This window comes from Triturus cristatus, chromosome 8, assembly GCF_964204655.1.
Source record: "Triturus cristatus chromosome 8, aTriCri1.1, whole genome shotgun sequence".
Lineage (NCBI taxonomy): Eukaryota > Metazoa > Chordata > Amphibia > Caudata > Salamandridae > Triturus > Triturus cristatus.
This window is the reverse complement of record NC_140591.1, coordinates 386357899-386374856: the sequence shown is the minus strand read 5'-3', so window position 1 is coordinate 386374856 and position 16958 is coordinate 386357899. Positions and strand designations below refer to the sequence as shown.

The 16958-nt window shown below is 40.1% G+C and overlaps 1 protein-coding gene across 2 annotated transcripts in view; it reads left to right on the top strand.

The window, feature by feature from the left end:
• Positions 1-16958, top strand: part of TRPC4 (transient receptor potential cation channel subfamily C member 4) — a 1369656-nt gene that overhangs the window by 1117418 nt on the left and 235280 nt on the right. For both annotated transcript variants that reach the window (XM_085621757.1, XM_085621758.1), the window contains exon 5: positions 12330-12666. In XM_085621757.1, the coding sequence (XP_085477883.1) occupies positions 12330-12666 (337 nt within the window). The remainder of the gene's footprint in view (positions 1-12329; positions 12667-16958) is intronic.

Sequence of the window (16958 nt, the reverse complement as noted above, 5' to 3'; positions counted from 1 at the left end):
ACGGCAAGAATCTGTGGTCGGCCAGGAATGCTACTTCTGAAGGCAGACTCAAAAATCTGTTAACCCTTCAACACCATGTAATATCCAGACACGTGTTGTCTTTAATTGTGCGTAAAATATAGCTTATTTTAAAATAATATGGCTTTATTTTTTGTAAAGTGCACGTTTATTGTGGCGCAAAATAGCAAATCTTTATTGTTCCCCTAACTCAATGGTACTCATTTTATCCAACTTGGAAAGATGAAAGGCTGAGGAGACCTAGCAGCATTTGACATGTGACCATGAAGTCAAAACATGGGTATATCTAGCGTGCATTCCACTCCATCATTTTATCTCCCCTCTTCTGTGCACTTCTGTGCACAAGAAATTGGAAGGGAACAGTCTTCAGTCTTAACTTGCTTATTCCAATCTTCTGTCTAATGTTCACCATCTGCACCGACATTTACATTGCTCTAAGTCTAGTGTCACTAACTTTCTTGGCAATGAGACACAATTTCAAAATTTTCCCTATTAACTAACCCCAAATATGTGCTCTTTGTGGCAGCATTTACTGGATCTGCCCTAGCATTCGGGCTACTGCTTGTGCCTGCTTCAGTTGCTGCTGAATTTGGACGCAGGTAGGAGTAAATTATTCTGTACTTGGTTGCTCAGTACTACAGCATTTGGTGTAATCATCAGTGTGAATTATAATTGGCCATCCAGATAGAGAGATATTCATATACATTTGAAACTGAAAGTAGCTCCTTTTCTGCCAGGAAACTATGTTACTTATATTGATGGCATCTTTAGTCTTTTTAATATTGTGGGCTATGATCCAAAAATATCAAAAGGAACAGGTCCATTTTACCTGGTATTACATCTTCTATCATTGTGCTCTGGGCGGTAAGGGACGGCAGTCCTTGACCTCACCTTATTATGTCACTCTTCCTTTTGTGTGGCTGGTCTATCATTTGACGCTCGGCCAAGTCTAGGACGTAATAGCAACCAAAAAACGCAAAAAGGTGCTGTATGTTGTGGCGAGAAATGCATGCAAAAGCCTTCCTCCCCCTCTTCCTACCACTTTACTGAATATTCAAGTGGGAGGATCCTTTACTAAGGGTGCAAGCACGGCAGAAAGGTGAGATGAGAAGCGTGAGGTGTGACTGTCAAGGAAAGGAATGTACTTAATTCAGTGTGTAATGAGTTAAAATAGGGGAGCCTATTTAAAACCGTGCTCAAGATGACGTAATTACGTGAAGGCAGCTACTTGGAAGCTAGACACAGTATTCACTGGATGCACTGCGCACCAGTTGCGTGGTCTCTAGTTGAACCTGTCTCAGTTAAAGTGGCTGTGCTTGGCACGTACCCCGATGTTCCTGCTTCTCACTTCTCACTGCAGTGCACAAGAGACGTACACCTATATATAACATCTCCTGTGGTACCACTGTGAGAGAAAGAGATGAGTAGGGCCCATAAGCAAAATAAGAGATGAATGGTAAGTATTTCCCTTCTGAAAACAAAGGTCTTATGTTGAAGTGGCACTTTTACTCATCAAATCATTAACACAGCAGAGAATATATTCATCAGTTTGTTAGCCCCAGAAAGACTATTCAAAACTACAATTGTAATCAGCCAAAAATAGTAACACAAGAATAGATGTTTATGAGGCAAACCCTTAAATGAGAAAATTAATCGTGCAATAATTTACAATTTCAAAATACATTTGAAGGCAATGAAAGGGTGAAATTTCATGGTCTTGGGGCACTGCACCAAGGCAGCTTAATTTGAGGGGGTGCTTCTGCAAAATTATGACTAAATAGACATGTAAACGATAAGAGAAAAATAGCTTTCTGATTTATATGAAAGAAGAACCCTTTTTTTTAAATTAAATTTAGTATATAGCCTGGGAGTCTTAGCAAAGTCTTGGCATTTAAAGACACATTTCTGGAGAGAAGAACAAACTCATGTAATGCACATATATTTTAAGTCAATGGAAATACTTTCAAAATGCATCATACACTTTACTGCGATGCTAGGAATGCACACGTTAAGTTAAGAGGGATAACCATTAGTGCTTTGCAATAATGTTTTAGAATGAGGGCAATGCAGAGGAGAGATAAAAAGACCATTTCAAAGTACAATAAGAAATTAGAGCTTGAGCGAAATATGCTTAGATACAGGGCTGAAGGAGACCACACAGGCGTCAGTGACCCAAGGGGTCACTGCAGCGGGGTAGAACGTCTAATGGACTAAGGAGCAGATCTTTATACTCTTTTAATGATGAACTATTATCCACAAAAGGACAACATTATCAGGTGCCTCTGACCTATAGGACATGACGCATTGTGGTCACTTCTGGGAAATATTTAAGAAAATAGAAGTGCCACCCACGCTACAAAAAATTTCCTCAAAGGTCACAGGATTCTTGACCATGAATCATAATGAAATTGAGCACCTATTGAACAGGATTTGCGTCACTTCAGGGAGAAAGGCCTATAAGCCAGGTAAGAGAGGGAGAGACGCTAAATTGCAAATCGAGAAAAGGTGACAGACATTATATCTATTAAAATACACCGCATGTAACTGAAAAAGGAGAAGAACAGAGGACACCCATTACAATATGGAGAGAGAAGTCGAAAGGAGTTGGCTACTACCAGGCCTGAGATAGGAAACCACAATGCGATGTGATGGAGGAAAGTAGCTCCCCTTTTGTAAGCATGCAGTTGAAAAAAGACACTGTTAAACTCAATGCGATAAGATGCGTCCCATTCCCTGCAGAAATAAAGTTCAAACAATACAATTTACACCAAATAGGTAATCAAAATTCAAAACAAATGTGAGCTGCCAGACGCAGTCCCATAAACACGTATTTGTTGCACAAAGTGGGAGATGCCAGACACAACCTCCTGTCACCAAGTACATGCTTCAAAATAAAAATGTGAGGAAATAGTTAAACAATTTGGGGAATATTGTTGTGCACTACGTGGTCAGTTATCTGAAAGTGACCTGTGCTAATTAAATGTGGTGCTGCGCCACATTGGTCAGACAGGGGCTAGGGGGGGCAAGGGGTAACTATATAATACTACCTATACACAAAAAAGGCAACAACTTTGATATAAAAAAGCAGTAACAATCCTAGTTATTATTGGTCTTACTAAATACATGAAAGGAAGGTGCGCCAAGCACAGATGCTTAAAAAGACAACCACAAAAAAAAGTCCATAATAAAAAAACATTTGACCGTAAAATATTCGCACTTCAATTATACAAAATGTGAAGCATATTATGTACACGTCTATCTGTATATATAAACCCACAGCGCTATTTGCACATTCTCCTCTGCTGGCCTAAATGCGTACAGAAGGATGTCTTAATATAACATAGCAAAAAAATAAATATCTTTACATATCATTTTAACACAGGAAGAGAACAGAAAACCACATTGGAAAGCCTTTTGTTCACAAACCATAATCACACAATACTCATGTTGACTGTTGAGGAAGTCTGAGTTTATCATAACTCCTCATGTGCCAGTCACAAGACGTAGAGTGGCACATCTTATCCGGGACTCGGAACCGCTCCTGAGCCCGCAAAAAGCTGAGATTTGCATCATGCAAACTCCTTGCCTTCCTGCACAGGCATAAACTCTATCTCCGTTGCACAAAATATATCTATATAATAGTAAAAAAACATAATGTAAGCCCTAAAAAAAAAACTATGCTTAAGTTAGAGAAAATATAATATCTAATAAATCATCCCGGGGAAACCACTTGTAATCCACTTTAAACAGGAGATATCCAAAAGCCCGTTAGCTAGGCGGGTTCGGTAATCGACCTCTTCCCTATTAGTATTGAAATAGGGGCCCCCTCTGAATTTTCAGTGAAGCACTGAAAAATACATAGATAATCATTGAAAGATGCCAAACGCAACCTTCCCTTCCCTGTCAGGTCCTTGTGACTCAGATAGAGGCCCTCCCCTTGCTCCATGTAGAGAGGCACAGTAACAACTTATAATAATGAATAGATAACTACTTGAAGACGCCAAACGCAATCTTCCCTTCCCTGTCAAGTCCTTAGACAGAGGCCCTCCCCTAGCTATATGTTGAGAGGCACAGTAACACGTTATAACAATAATAAAAAATGAGTACTGAAAGATGCCAGGCGCAGTCTTCCCTCTCGCTCTACAGTAATAACGTACGTCTATTTATAGCAAGAAAAACAAGTAAATCACATAACTTCCTAACTTAACTCTCTGGCTCAGAATTCCATTTCGCACACAAGCTTCCTCAGCTTTAGAATGTCCTTTAGCGAGACCAGCCAGACAGGGAAGAAAACTGAATGGGAGAAGGTACGCAGATGTCTCACAAGCGCTCCCCTCAAACTGTTACCAAAACAAGCCACAAACACTTGTCAGTCAACATAAACTTAACTGGGAGTTGTTTTCTGTGGTTCAGTCGAAAGGAGTCACGAGTGTTTAATCTGCGTCCTCTCGGTCCCAGCTGTCTCCTGTCTGCCAGTACTGCCAATCCGAGTCACGGCACCAAATGTTGGAGGGAGATTTATTAAGGGTCAAGAGGGCAGGGGGCTGAACACAGGGCTCAGGGAACCTTCACTGTATGAGCGGGGAGTGAGTTAGGGACAAAAGGGGCACCTTAATTTGAGCAGGGGTGTCTGGGAACGCTCGCTCTAAAAATGAAGGAAACAGACATGTGAGCCATGGAAACTGATACTGAGAGTTTTAACAGTTTTATTAAGAAGGTGCAACTTCAAAAACTGCAAGACAAAGGCATACAAATACAAAATACAAATATAGTGACCTCGCATGAATCAGAAGGCATTGAACTCGTTTGGAGAGAGAAACTTCAGAAAACCTCAAAGACACATTTATAAATGCATTATGAAAAACATGAGTTAAATCAAGGAAAATGTTCTCAGAATGTAAAACACATTTGATCTAAAATACTGAGAATACTCACGTACCTACCTAAAACCTAAAAGAAAGCAGCCTTGCAAATGTAATATAAGTATGAAATGCGCAATAAGAATACACCAATTTAGGGACAAAATAGCATAGCAAAATAGCATACATAGCATATACAGCAAATATTTTGGCAAGTTAAGTTGTATCTTAAAAGCACAAAACAAGAGCTCTTGGGGAGCACCCACACCCGCCTGCCATCTACTAACAGACGGCTGGGGTAGTCCACCGAGGACTGTGTGAGCTCCCTTTTTATACATTTTAAGGCTATGAGAAGCGCCTACAGTAACGTCATCTCACGCTACTTCTACCCACGTCACTTAGTACATGGTTTGCAAATTTTATCAGACGTGTTGTGTCTATCCTACTAAATGCGGAACGTAGACTAGGTGAAAGGTTATATTCTCAGGCCAAGCGCTTGTCGTAAATTGCATAGGGCAAGCAGAAAATATGTAATGCAAAGGAATAAAATATACATATATGGATATGTGTCTTGGTTATTCATCACCCCAACTTGACGCGGCTGCGGTGGGAACTTCTGTATTTCTCATGTACAGACCCAGGATGTGATGTCCCATATGTCGACAGAATAGAGAAACGGTGAACTCTGTGCTGGTGAACTTTGCCCATGGGTAGGGTGGGGGCTCTTTAGTTTGGAGCAGGAGCCCTCGCTGAGAGAGGCTGGCAGTGATTTTGGTCAGACAAGCCTAGGGCCTGCTGTTCAGTAAAGATGGGTGCAGAACTGGTCAATTTAACACGGCCTACAAATTAGGCTGGCAGGGCAAGGACAAGGGTCTCATACCTCAGGTGTGGACATAACGAGCCTGGGGTACCCTCTGATCAAAAATAGACCCTCTCTCACTAAGAGACAAGAGGGGCATTATGACTCACTCAATGCTTCATCAATCATGATTCAGGGCCTCTCTTCAACTGAAGTAAGTTAACAAATAGTACCTTGAAACTCTGCATATAAACCTATATAAACCTATATGCATGGCAGTGTGCGTGAAGGTGTGTACAGAGAGAAGACATGGCTGTGGTGGATTTAGTGTTGCTGTTAAATTCTATAATGAGTCCCTCCCTCCCTTATCCTGTTTTCTGCATATAATTGCAAATATTTTCCTGTTCTATCTTAAAATTCAAATGTTTTCAGTATATTGTTATTATATTATATTGTCTTTTTCCTACTTAATAAACTTTACTTTTAAATCTTAAAAGTTCTCTAATTCTATAATGAGGATATAGGCCTAGATTTCAATACAAAATAAGCTACCTGAGGAAAAAATGGCAACGGATGAACTGTAAAACATGCAAAAATATTAGGTCTAGTTTGATAAGTGGGTCGTAAATTGTCTGAGTCTATAATGCATTATTCAAATGCCTTTTTGAGAGAATTCGGCACAGTTCGTAGTTCTGTTAGAACAGTGATACTCAAAGTACGGCCCAGGGGCCACATGTGGTCCTCCTGGCCTTTATATGCGGCCCCCTGAGCAGCAGCAGCACTGGGCTGCTGTTTACTCGACTCAGCGCTAACATGGAAAAAAATGTTAAATATACAGCAAGCACTTATTTAAAGATTAATTGCAGTTCGGGAAAAGAAGTAACTATGCCCTTAACTTTAGGAACACCTTCATTTTTAAAGACACCCACTAGATACACATGCTCTGCTTCCCCTACACCCACTTTACACCCCTGCTGGCATCAGTGCGGCCCTCGGTCACACCATAGACCAACTTTTGCAGCCCCCGGGAAAATGTTTGTGAGTACCTATGCGTTAGAATAACTAACATAACAGTTTATTTGAACTTGAAATATTTGTAGGTTCAGTGGGGTTATTTTCAGAGGGGTCTTTCTGTTTTGAGAGCGTAGCGAAGCGGAATAGAAACATCCATGCTGACATGTTATGTATCTGTTAAACTTTGAATCCCTATGTTTCTTCTTGTGTTATACCCTTGGTAAACCATCACCCTTTCAAGTATCTTGGCTGGCGCATCTCTGCAGTCTGAAAGAGGACATCCATTGTCATATTCTGTCTTACCATGAATTTACTATGAATCAATTTAGAAGCTTTCTGAACATCAAGGAGGTGTCACTTAGAATTAGTAAACCATTCTTTAATAAATGCACAACAACTATTTTCATTGCAAGTGCTCATTTGTGTGAACTCTTGACCTGTTAAAATCACTCCTATTAAATGTTTTGTCTGCATTGTTTCGATTTTAGCCTTGTTCCTTTAACTTTACTTTTTTTATTTTGAAACAAGCAATTTACATATACCATAGTGTCAAAAGGCTGTGGTGTCGAAAGGCCATGCGCTCCCTTTGTGCTTCTTGATGGGTTGTGCTGACATTGTCTATTGCAGTTATTACTCAAATCAAGTCTTGAATGCCTTAGGGAGCTAGGTGATGCATTCACCTCAATGTTTTGATGGTTTGCACATTCGGCATGTGTACGTTGTTTCGAAATGCAGTCCTAAGAGGATTCTCGTCTCTTTTCAGATGCAGTGTAGGATGTGTTGTTTCCCGGTACCGTTGGTTGAACTTCAGTTATTTTGTTTTGCAAATGTGCTGGTTTTAAAAGCTGCTTTTGATAAAATAAGGTTATCTTGTGTTCCCTTTTTATTACATTGTTGGTCAGTTCTGTGAAGAAAGCCCACTCATTCACCTACCTTTATTTCTTGTTGTGAGTTTTATTTGTATTTTCATTTAAATGGTATTTTAAACCATTGCTCTTAACAAGTGTAACTCACCTTCAGTAGTCACAAAAATTGAATATAACTTGAACATGTTTTTGCTCTCATAATACTCAAGTACATACTGGCCATTTAACCCATCGGGAATTCCCCGAAATATGGGGTGAGGGGGGAGACTCTGAGGCCACTGGTTTGCTACCTCTTGTCTTCAGAGCAGGAGGCACAGAAAAGGCAAAAGTAAAAAGAGAGAGGACGGGACATGGCTGGTTTGAACATTTTGCCAGGTCTACTTTTGGTTCCCTGTCTCGACATGGATGCAGCACTACTCTATAATCTTATGTTACTGTTAATGTATTAAAAGTGGTGGGTAGTGGGTGTTCCACTGAAGGGATGCCTACTCAAGTTGTGAAACACCCACAAACGTGTAAGACTGTGGGAATTTACAAACTCCTAGTGACACATTCCCATCTGAGAAAATAGTTAAAGATATGGTCTGGCCCTCTCTGCAGGATCACCCCCATACGTTTTGGCTTTTACCCTTAATTTTTTGCTGAATTTGTTTATGTTGGCCTTAGGACTCTGTGCACTTTACCACTGTTAACCAGTGCTAAAGTGTGTGTGCTCACTCGCCTAAACCTGGATTGATAGGCATATACCTAATTGGCATATTTAATTTACTTATAATCCCTTGTAGAGTAGTATACCATATTCCCAGGCCCTGTAAATTAAATGCTACCACAGGGCCTGCAGCAGTTATTGTGTTACCCACTTAAGTAGCCTCTTAATACATATCCCACGCGTGCCATTGCCGCCTGAATGTAATTTTGCACTGCCATGTCGACATGGCATTAAACCTCCCTTGCCAAACCTTAAACTCCCCTTTTCTTACATATGTCACCCCTAAAGTAGGCCCTAGGTTGGCCATAGGGCAGGGTGCTGTGTAATTAAAAGGTTGGACATGTACTTTTAAGTTTTAAAGTGTGAGTAAAATCTCTCAAAGCCTACCCCTCAATTAGAATAACATTAGGGATTTCTTATTACGTTTAATAAGGTGTCATTTTAAACCCTCTTTAATGCTACAGTCTGTTTTTTTATTACAATTTTGAAAACAGTGTTTTTAGAAACTTGGCATCTTGTGCCCTTTGCGCCTGCAGCCTGTTTTGGGTCACATGACTGGGTGTAGCTAACAGTTAGACTTTGTGAATTCCTTCCAGACTGTCACATAATAGAGGGATTAGGTGTGCCTTAATTGATCATCTTCTGGCATGATGGGGGGTAGAGCTGAGCACAGCCCACTTACACCTTAGTAGCTTGTGCTCTGCCTGCACACAAAGGGCCAAATGACCCTGTATTGTCACTGCAGCCAGCTTGGAGCCAGGGCAGAGAAGTCAGGAAATTCCATGCACTTCGAAGAACTTTTCTAGAAGCTTCTCCCACCTTCCAGAACAAGGGCACTAGGGAATAAAAATAGGGCCTTCAGACCCACTCTTCAGCTCGCTACTGGACCTTCAGAAGGACTCTCAGGGGACTACCTGCTGCTGTGACCTGCTGTGCACTCTAATCCTGCTGTACCTGGAAGGACTGCTTTGCCGCTTGGAGCCTGCCTTGAACCCTCAGAGGTCAGCGATACTGTTGAGTCCTTCATCTACACTTGCATCCAGGACTACCTGAAGTGACTCCAAGGGCTAGTTTGCTGGCCTCCTGTTCAGAATCACAGGGACATAATAGGCTCCCACCATCTTAAATCCACACCTGGACCCAAACTGAGTGAATCCTGTACCCACAAGAGGTGTCCAAGTAGTCCTGGACCCTTGGTTGTGGTGTTAAAGGTTTCCAGATGGCCATTTTCCAACTATCCAACATTTTCGACTATCTGCCCGAGGTGCATCACTGGTTGTATTGACTTTGTGAAACTGTATTCTGCTACAGCCTTCTGCCACATCCCACTAGAGGTTTTCAACTTCCATTTTGTCGACTCTGAATGTAGGAATCTTCACTGCGGCTTTGACCCCAGGCCATCAAATGGTGACGCTTTCTCATCAGATACCTCCTGCAGCCATGCCGCACTGAACTTTACCTTCTAAGTCATTTTTCTTCAGAAATTTTTCTAAGTCTGAAGGTAAGCATTGCCTGGGCCCAATCCACCTCTTGTATCTGAACCATGCTCCATCATGGTTGAACTTAGCTTTCACCGGGTCTTGTGTGATTAGATGCCCCTGGTTGGCACTTTGATGTTTTAGGATCTATTTCGAACCATAAACTTTAAAAGCTCAAGAAACCAGTCATACTGAAATATTGATTTGATCTAGAATTCGTTTGTATTCTCAGACCAATATTAGTATTTCCACACATTAATCTGATCTAATAATTAGCTGGAATTAGGTGGTTGAGAAATAATCCCTTGTGCTTTTTCAGCTGGTCCTGAATTAATGAATTATATTTACTAATGTGATTTCCTCCATCCTCTCTATGGGCTTGAGTCCAGGCATCCAATACAAAAGCACATTGTTGTGGTGGCGTACTAGTAAAACAGAGGATGGAGAATATATTATTTAGCTATGAAGTTGCTGTAATTGAAAGACCAAAAGGCCATGAATCACAATTACTTCATGAATTACCATGTTATTTCAAGCCAATCAGTTGCCAACATCCTTATTATTTCAATTTTTCAACATTTTATAGTTTTGCCAGTGTAAAGTTGTTTATCCATCTAGCAAAGAGTTTCGGTTTTGGAGAGGTTTATCAGAGTCCACATGTCATATTCGTAAATCCACCGACACTTCGATAAGGATGCAATAGGATGATATGAACTGGGACCATAACTGCAAGAATAACATGCCTTTCATCGTGCATTGAATTTTTCTACAATGTTGTAAAAATAGGCCAATCTTTGTAGTAATTAAACTGGGTTCAATATCAGCACATTATCGCTAATTCAAAGGCCATGCTTATTAATTGACAATGCTCTTCTTTTACTATGAAATGGACATCAAAATTAAATCGAACAACAGCCTTCTAATCCACAGACCCCAACATTGCAGCACAATCCAATAAGCTTTTAGTTAAAAATTACACATTTTTCAAACGCTCAAAAGAGTTTGAATGTTCCCAAAAAAAAAGTGTAGTAAAGGGCTGTAAATAATGTTAAGATTGTCTTTAAAATAAGTTATTTGTTAAACTTTAAAAAGATTGTAACTATAGTCTTGGACTCCACTACAAAATAATACAATTGCATACTTTAATACTTATGATGCCAAAAGAGGAAAGTTCCTTTTATACAAAATCTTGCATAACAACAATCAAAAACTAAATAAACATGCATTTTTTGTAATAGCTTTTTAAAATTACAACATAAATGTTATATCTTTTCTTGAAGGAATGTCACTCAATTTAAAATGACCTAAACTAATGTTTAGCAAACAATAGAAAATAAAGTTGGAAATGTGAGTTGCACATTTCTTCTTTTAACTTTTCAATAGGTGAAAATCTAATGTGAACATTTTAAACAATAAATCCCACATTTTCCAAAACGTTAAAATAGATTTTAGATATCTTAGCAAGCACTGCTTTTGTAATGAATCCATACAAAGTGATCTACTGATTTTTAAGATGAATAGTTATTTTTAAAATGCAAAGTAAACAAACAATCCTGAAAACTTTTAAATATTCTGAAAACAGTGGATGTTTTATTCAGAGATATAGATGCGGTTTTAACTTTGTAATCAGTGTGTCCATTTTAAAATTTGTAAAGCAACTTTTACATCAACAGAAAAACAATAACACTATTAGCTGGTTTATTGATCACTGTTCCCTTATTTTCATCTATTTAAAAAATCCATAGTAACTTTCACCATTCCTGTGATACACATTTACAACATTGCAAAAAAATTATACCAAAGCAAGGAATTATTTCTTATATAGTATTTGAAAACTTTGCCAACTGTTATTATATTAAAAAAATTATTTATACATACATTTTACAAAATTGGATGAAATTTGTAACAGCTGTGTTATGCTACCTTTTGTAAGTTTGTTGAAGTGTATTTACACCATTTGTATTATCCTTTATCATTTTTGGAATTGAGCCTCTTTTAGAGCTCTGGGACCAAAGTAAAAGTGGTCTGTGGTCAAGCTATTTTGTCGTGTTTCATGATGTTTACAGGTGAATCGAACTGAAGAGTGATTAGCCAACTTAGAATGAACTAATGTATTGATCATTAGTGGATTATATTAACTAAGAATTAGATATATCCTGCCACATTTTCCATTAATCTTTCAACCTAGGAAAAACATTTAGGAGTTTTAAAAATATATTATCATCATATGATTTGTCAGTAATACAATTTTACCTTAATTTGTTTAAATAAATAATATATATCTTTCATGTTGTCACAATCATGATTTTTTTCACACATCAAGACCAGCAATTCAGAAATGTTTCCCACTGATATAATATGATTATGCATTCAAATTTTTTTTTATGCTTATGCAATTTCTGAGAAATGTTTAAGGTCATAAAAGAAATCACTTGAATGTCATGGGACAGCTCAGAAATAATTACTGAGTGAATAAGAATGGTTTATTTTTCTCTCCCAACAGATAGTTGAGTAGACTTTAAATTATACTTTTTTCAGTGAAATTATGTTTTACAATCTTTTTTTTGTCGCTTTTTCCCATTTTAGTTTGTTGCTCAGCCAAACTGTCAGCAACTGCTTGCATCTCGCTGGTACGATGAATTCCCTGGCTGGAGGAGGCGTCATTGGGTGGTCAAGATGCTGACATGTGTCGTCATAGGACTTCTTTTCCCTGTCTTCTCTGTATGCTATCTTGTCGCGCCGAAAAGCACCTTTGGACTCTTCATCAGGAAACCATTCATTAAATTTATCTGCCATACTGCGTCATACTTGACGTTTCTTTTTCTGCTGCTTCTTGCCTCTCAACACATCGACAGGGCGGACGTAAATATGCAGGGACCACCACCAACGATAGTCGAGTGGATGATATTACCGTGGGTCCTGGGTAAATATAATATTCAGCACATATGATGGAAATGTTTAAATATACATATTGTAATTAATTGTCATGTATCAGTAATACCATAGATTTTGGATTTCATTGTTAATAAATTGTTAAATTTTACCAGTCAAGTACTGTGGAAGAAGGTGATAATGGGAGACAATTTTTATGATGCCTTGTTGCTACGGTTATATTTTAGTATACAGATATCTTTTCTTATGTACTGGTAAATGAATATGCTTAGCAGATCACAAAAAAGATTGCGTGTTTCAGTTCAAGTTGTATGCACAAATGAGTTTATTTCAGAAAAGATTAATTTGTACTTGTAATTCAATTTACCCATGCCTAATATTATATCAAGGTGGTAGTATACAAGGGATAATTAACTACCAGGAGCAAGTAGTTACCGTTTCAGGGCGGGAATGCCTTGGAATGCTTGTGGGCACTTAAATACTTTAAAGTTTTCAAATATTTTAGAAATTTTCCTCAACCTTATTCCATCACGGAATCAATAAAAATGTATTTCTGCAATCAGTAAGAGATTTACTCCTATCAAAAGCAGAAGCAAATTTATTTCCAGCTGAGAATAAGTAGAGCACACCTCCAACATTTGTTGAGGTGTCAGAAAATGCTTCTCTGTGGATTGAAAATATTTATTTAGTGGGGAATGTATTTACAATTGGACCAATAGTTAGGCATTTTCACATGCACAGTTTTACATTATATACATTTATGCATGCCGCGCTGCCTCCACATAGTGGTAATTAGAAACGCACAAAATGTATCCATGTGAAAATGTGCAACAGGTTTCCAAGAGTAGTGTAGGAAACCTTTGTGAAATCATAAATCCACATTCATGCAGTATTAATCTTTGAGAGTTCTTATTAAGAATTTCTCTGTAAAATGGTCCCATCAAATTTCACTTGATAATTTAACAATATCTTTATTTGGAGAAATGCTTCAAACAAAACACTAGGTGCTTGATTACCAGAAGACAAGGAAAAGCCTGTCCGAAACTGAGCATCTTAATCCCAACGGCAGAAACACCTGTCGCAATACAGCCAAAATGAGCGGCCAGTTTCAGTTTCGACCGCCTGCATTGTAATGTGGCGGTCGGAACTGAAATCGCGATGAGACTCGGTAAGCCTCTGACTTGCGGTTGGAGGATTTCTGAGCCTCATCGTATTAAGGCACTAAGTGACACACTTTATTCACTACACTTTGTCAGACTACAAAGTAACACTGTGCAAAATTTCAAACATTTCCCTTGAAGATGGCAATCTTTGCCCGCCTTGCAACATTTGCTGTGTATCCCAGTACAGTCAAACGTTTCATGTAAATTAAGTTGGAACACAAGATAAAACTACAAGAGATTATTCTTTAAAAAAAAACATGTTCGAGTTCTCTTGATTTTTGATGTTTAAAATTTCGACAAACACTCTGACATTTAAGAAAACATCAAAACTTTATGGAGAAAAAGCATTCTACTGGAAAGCAGAATTTGCATTATATGCCAGTTTTCCTAATCTCCCATTTGTGAGGTATCTTTAACATATTGCATAAGATCTCACAAATGTTGCACCACCTCAAAAATGCTGTAAATGTTCCTTTTGCACTATTTATTTTGCTTTTGTAACTGTTAATGGTGGAAACCAGTTTTGCTAATTTTGAGTCCACATCTCTATTTTTGTGCCTAGGAAAATACTGAGAGCACAGAATGTAAAACAATGGAAATGCATATTTATTTATTTATTCAATTATATACCATCCGGACCCGGCAGCAAGAGGCTGTGTAGGTTTTCCACGGGTGCTGAGCAGCAAGGGCGGTGTGCCAATTTGCTCCCACCCCCCTCCCGGGATCCATGAGGCATTTAACGGATTGGCCTCTCAAGTAAACTCGTTCCTCTCCCCTTAACAATTAACATTAACTGGCGGAGTTTTCACTATCAAGTTTTTTTGATTTTCACATTAGTAGCCCACGGTAGGGTGGACCTTAGAGTGTTCATACCACCGGGGCTCCGCACATCCACTCTGGTCCTGAAGAATGCCCGATTAACACTCATAGAGGCAGAAACATGTTGACCGCCGCGGAGTGAACCAGGTCTTTTATTTTTTTGACCCTCACTCCCTTTTATTCTTTTCCAATTAAGCAAAATTATTAAAGTTTTATTTTTTGACTCAATTGGAGATTTTAAATTCACTTTCCCCACACAAAAAACCCCGCTCCGCAGTAACCTGGCGTTGCAGCACACTGGGATGACATTCGGTCGTCCCAGTGGAAGCCCAATGATGAAGCATGTCACCAACCAGGTTGGCGAGTGAGGGCTTTTAATACCAACTGGGTATTGTTCCATAGAGGTCTACTTTCTTTCCGTGAACATACCGGTTTATATGGAAATTGTGGACCTGTGCTCTTTTGACTACAGTACTGTTTTGACTACAGTGCCCTTTGTTTTGATTTACTGTACACTGGCTTTGTTGATTTTGGATGTTCAATTATAGAGCGCCTGGTTACACCCACCGGTGTGTCCCTGCGCTTCGAGAGAGTTCTAGGAGATATGTTAGGTGTCTGCACGTATGGCCGTAGTGTAGGGCCCCTTGAGGATTATCCTTGAGGTGGATGTACAAATAGCCATGTTTTTAGTAGCCTACGAAACTTAATTTCGCATGGCTCTCTTCTTAGGTTAACAGGTAGGCTGTTCCATAGCTTTGCAGCTCGGTACCTGAACGAGCGTTCGCCCATTCTGGCTCTAAAAGTTCTTGGTATGGCCACCAAGTCCTTATCCATTGATCTTAGACAGCGCCCTGGTATGTATTTAGTGAGTAAAGGTTGCAGGTACCTAGGAACTTTCTTTAAAAGAATTCGGTGGCAGTGGCACATTGCCTTAAATACTACTCGCTTCTCTACTGGCAGCCAATGGAGAGCTGTCAGGGATTTGTTTTACGTTGGCTCTTCTTGGCAGCCCCAGTACCAAACGAGCATTCTGTACCCTCTGTAGTCTGGCCAGATCTCTCTTGGTGGCTCCAAGGTATAATACATTTCCGTAGTCAAGTTGGGAAGTCACCACTGAATGATCAATGGTCTTCCTGGCATTAGAAGGTAAAAAATCTCGGATTTTCTGCAGAGTTTTCATCGTGCCATAGCATTTTCCCGCTACCTTCCTGATTTGACTCACAAATGTCAGTTCTGAGTCGAACCACACTCCGAGGTTTTTAACTTCAGCCTTTGGTGTCGGTAGTAGGCCTAGAGAGTCAGGCCACCATGCGCTTGACCATATGGATGGCATCTTACCTACGATCAGTACCTCCGTCTTGCTGCCGGGCTGGATTGTTCCCATGAGGCACAGGGTCACGGCTGATTTGCATATGGCTGGGTTCAAACTGGAACGGCATGGTGAGCAAAAAAACGATGGATTTAGGCCCAGATCTCTGTACTGGGGTGAATGTATGACATTGTTCTGCATTCTGTCCATCAATTGTTGTTTTTGCATTTGTCACCCCGAGTGGGAAGGGTATGCCCAGACGTGGGTCCCTTGCTCTCCATGCCACTGGAATCAAGCTATCCTGGCTGAAGAGGGGTGAAACCCCGAAACCGATCCTAGGATGCTTGTTTCCAGTCCGGGGAGGACCTGGCTTGGCAGTTCGGGCTGGACTGTTCCCATGAGGCACAGGGTCACGGCTGATTTGCATATGGCTGGGTTCAAACTGGAACGGCATGGTGAGCAAAAAAACGATGGATTTAGGCCCAGATCTCTATACTGGGGTGAATGTATGACATTGTTCTGCATTCTGTCCATCAATGGTTGCTTTTGCCTTTGTCACCCCGAGTGGGAAGGGTATGCCCAGACGTGGGTCCCTTGCTCTCCATGCCACTGGAATCAAGCTATCCTGGCTGAAGAGGGGTGAAACCCCGAAACCGGTCCTAGGATGCTTGTTTCCAGTCCGGGGAGGACCTGGCTTGGCAGTTCGGGCTGGACTGTTCCCATGAGGCACAGGGTCACGGCTGATTTGCAGATGGCTGGGTTTAAACTGGAACGGAATGGTGAGCAAAAAAACGATGGATTTAGGCCCAGATCTCTGTACTGGGGTGAATGTATGACATTGTTCTGCATTCTGTCCATCAATTGTTGTTTTTGCATTTGTCACCCCGAGTGGGAAGGGTATGCCCAGACGTGGGTCCCTTGCTCTCCATGCCACTGGAATCAAGCTATCCTGGCTGAAGAGAGGTGAAACCCCGAAACCGGTCCTAGGATGCTTGTTTCCAGTCCGGGGAGGACCTGGCTTGGCAGTTCCGG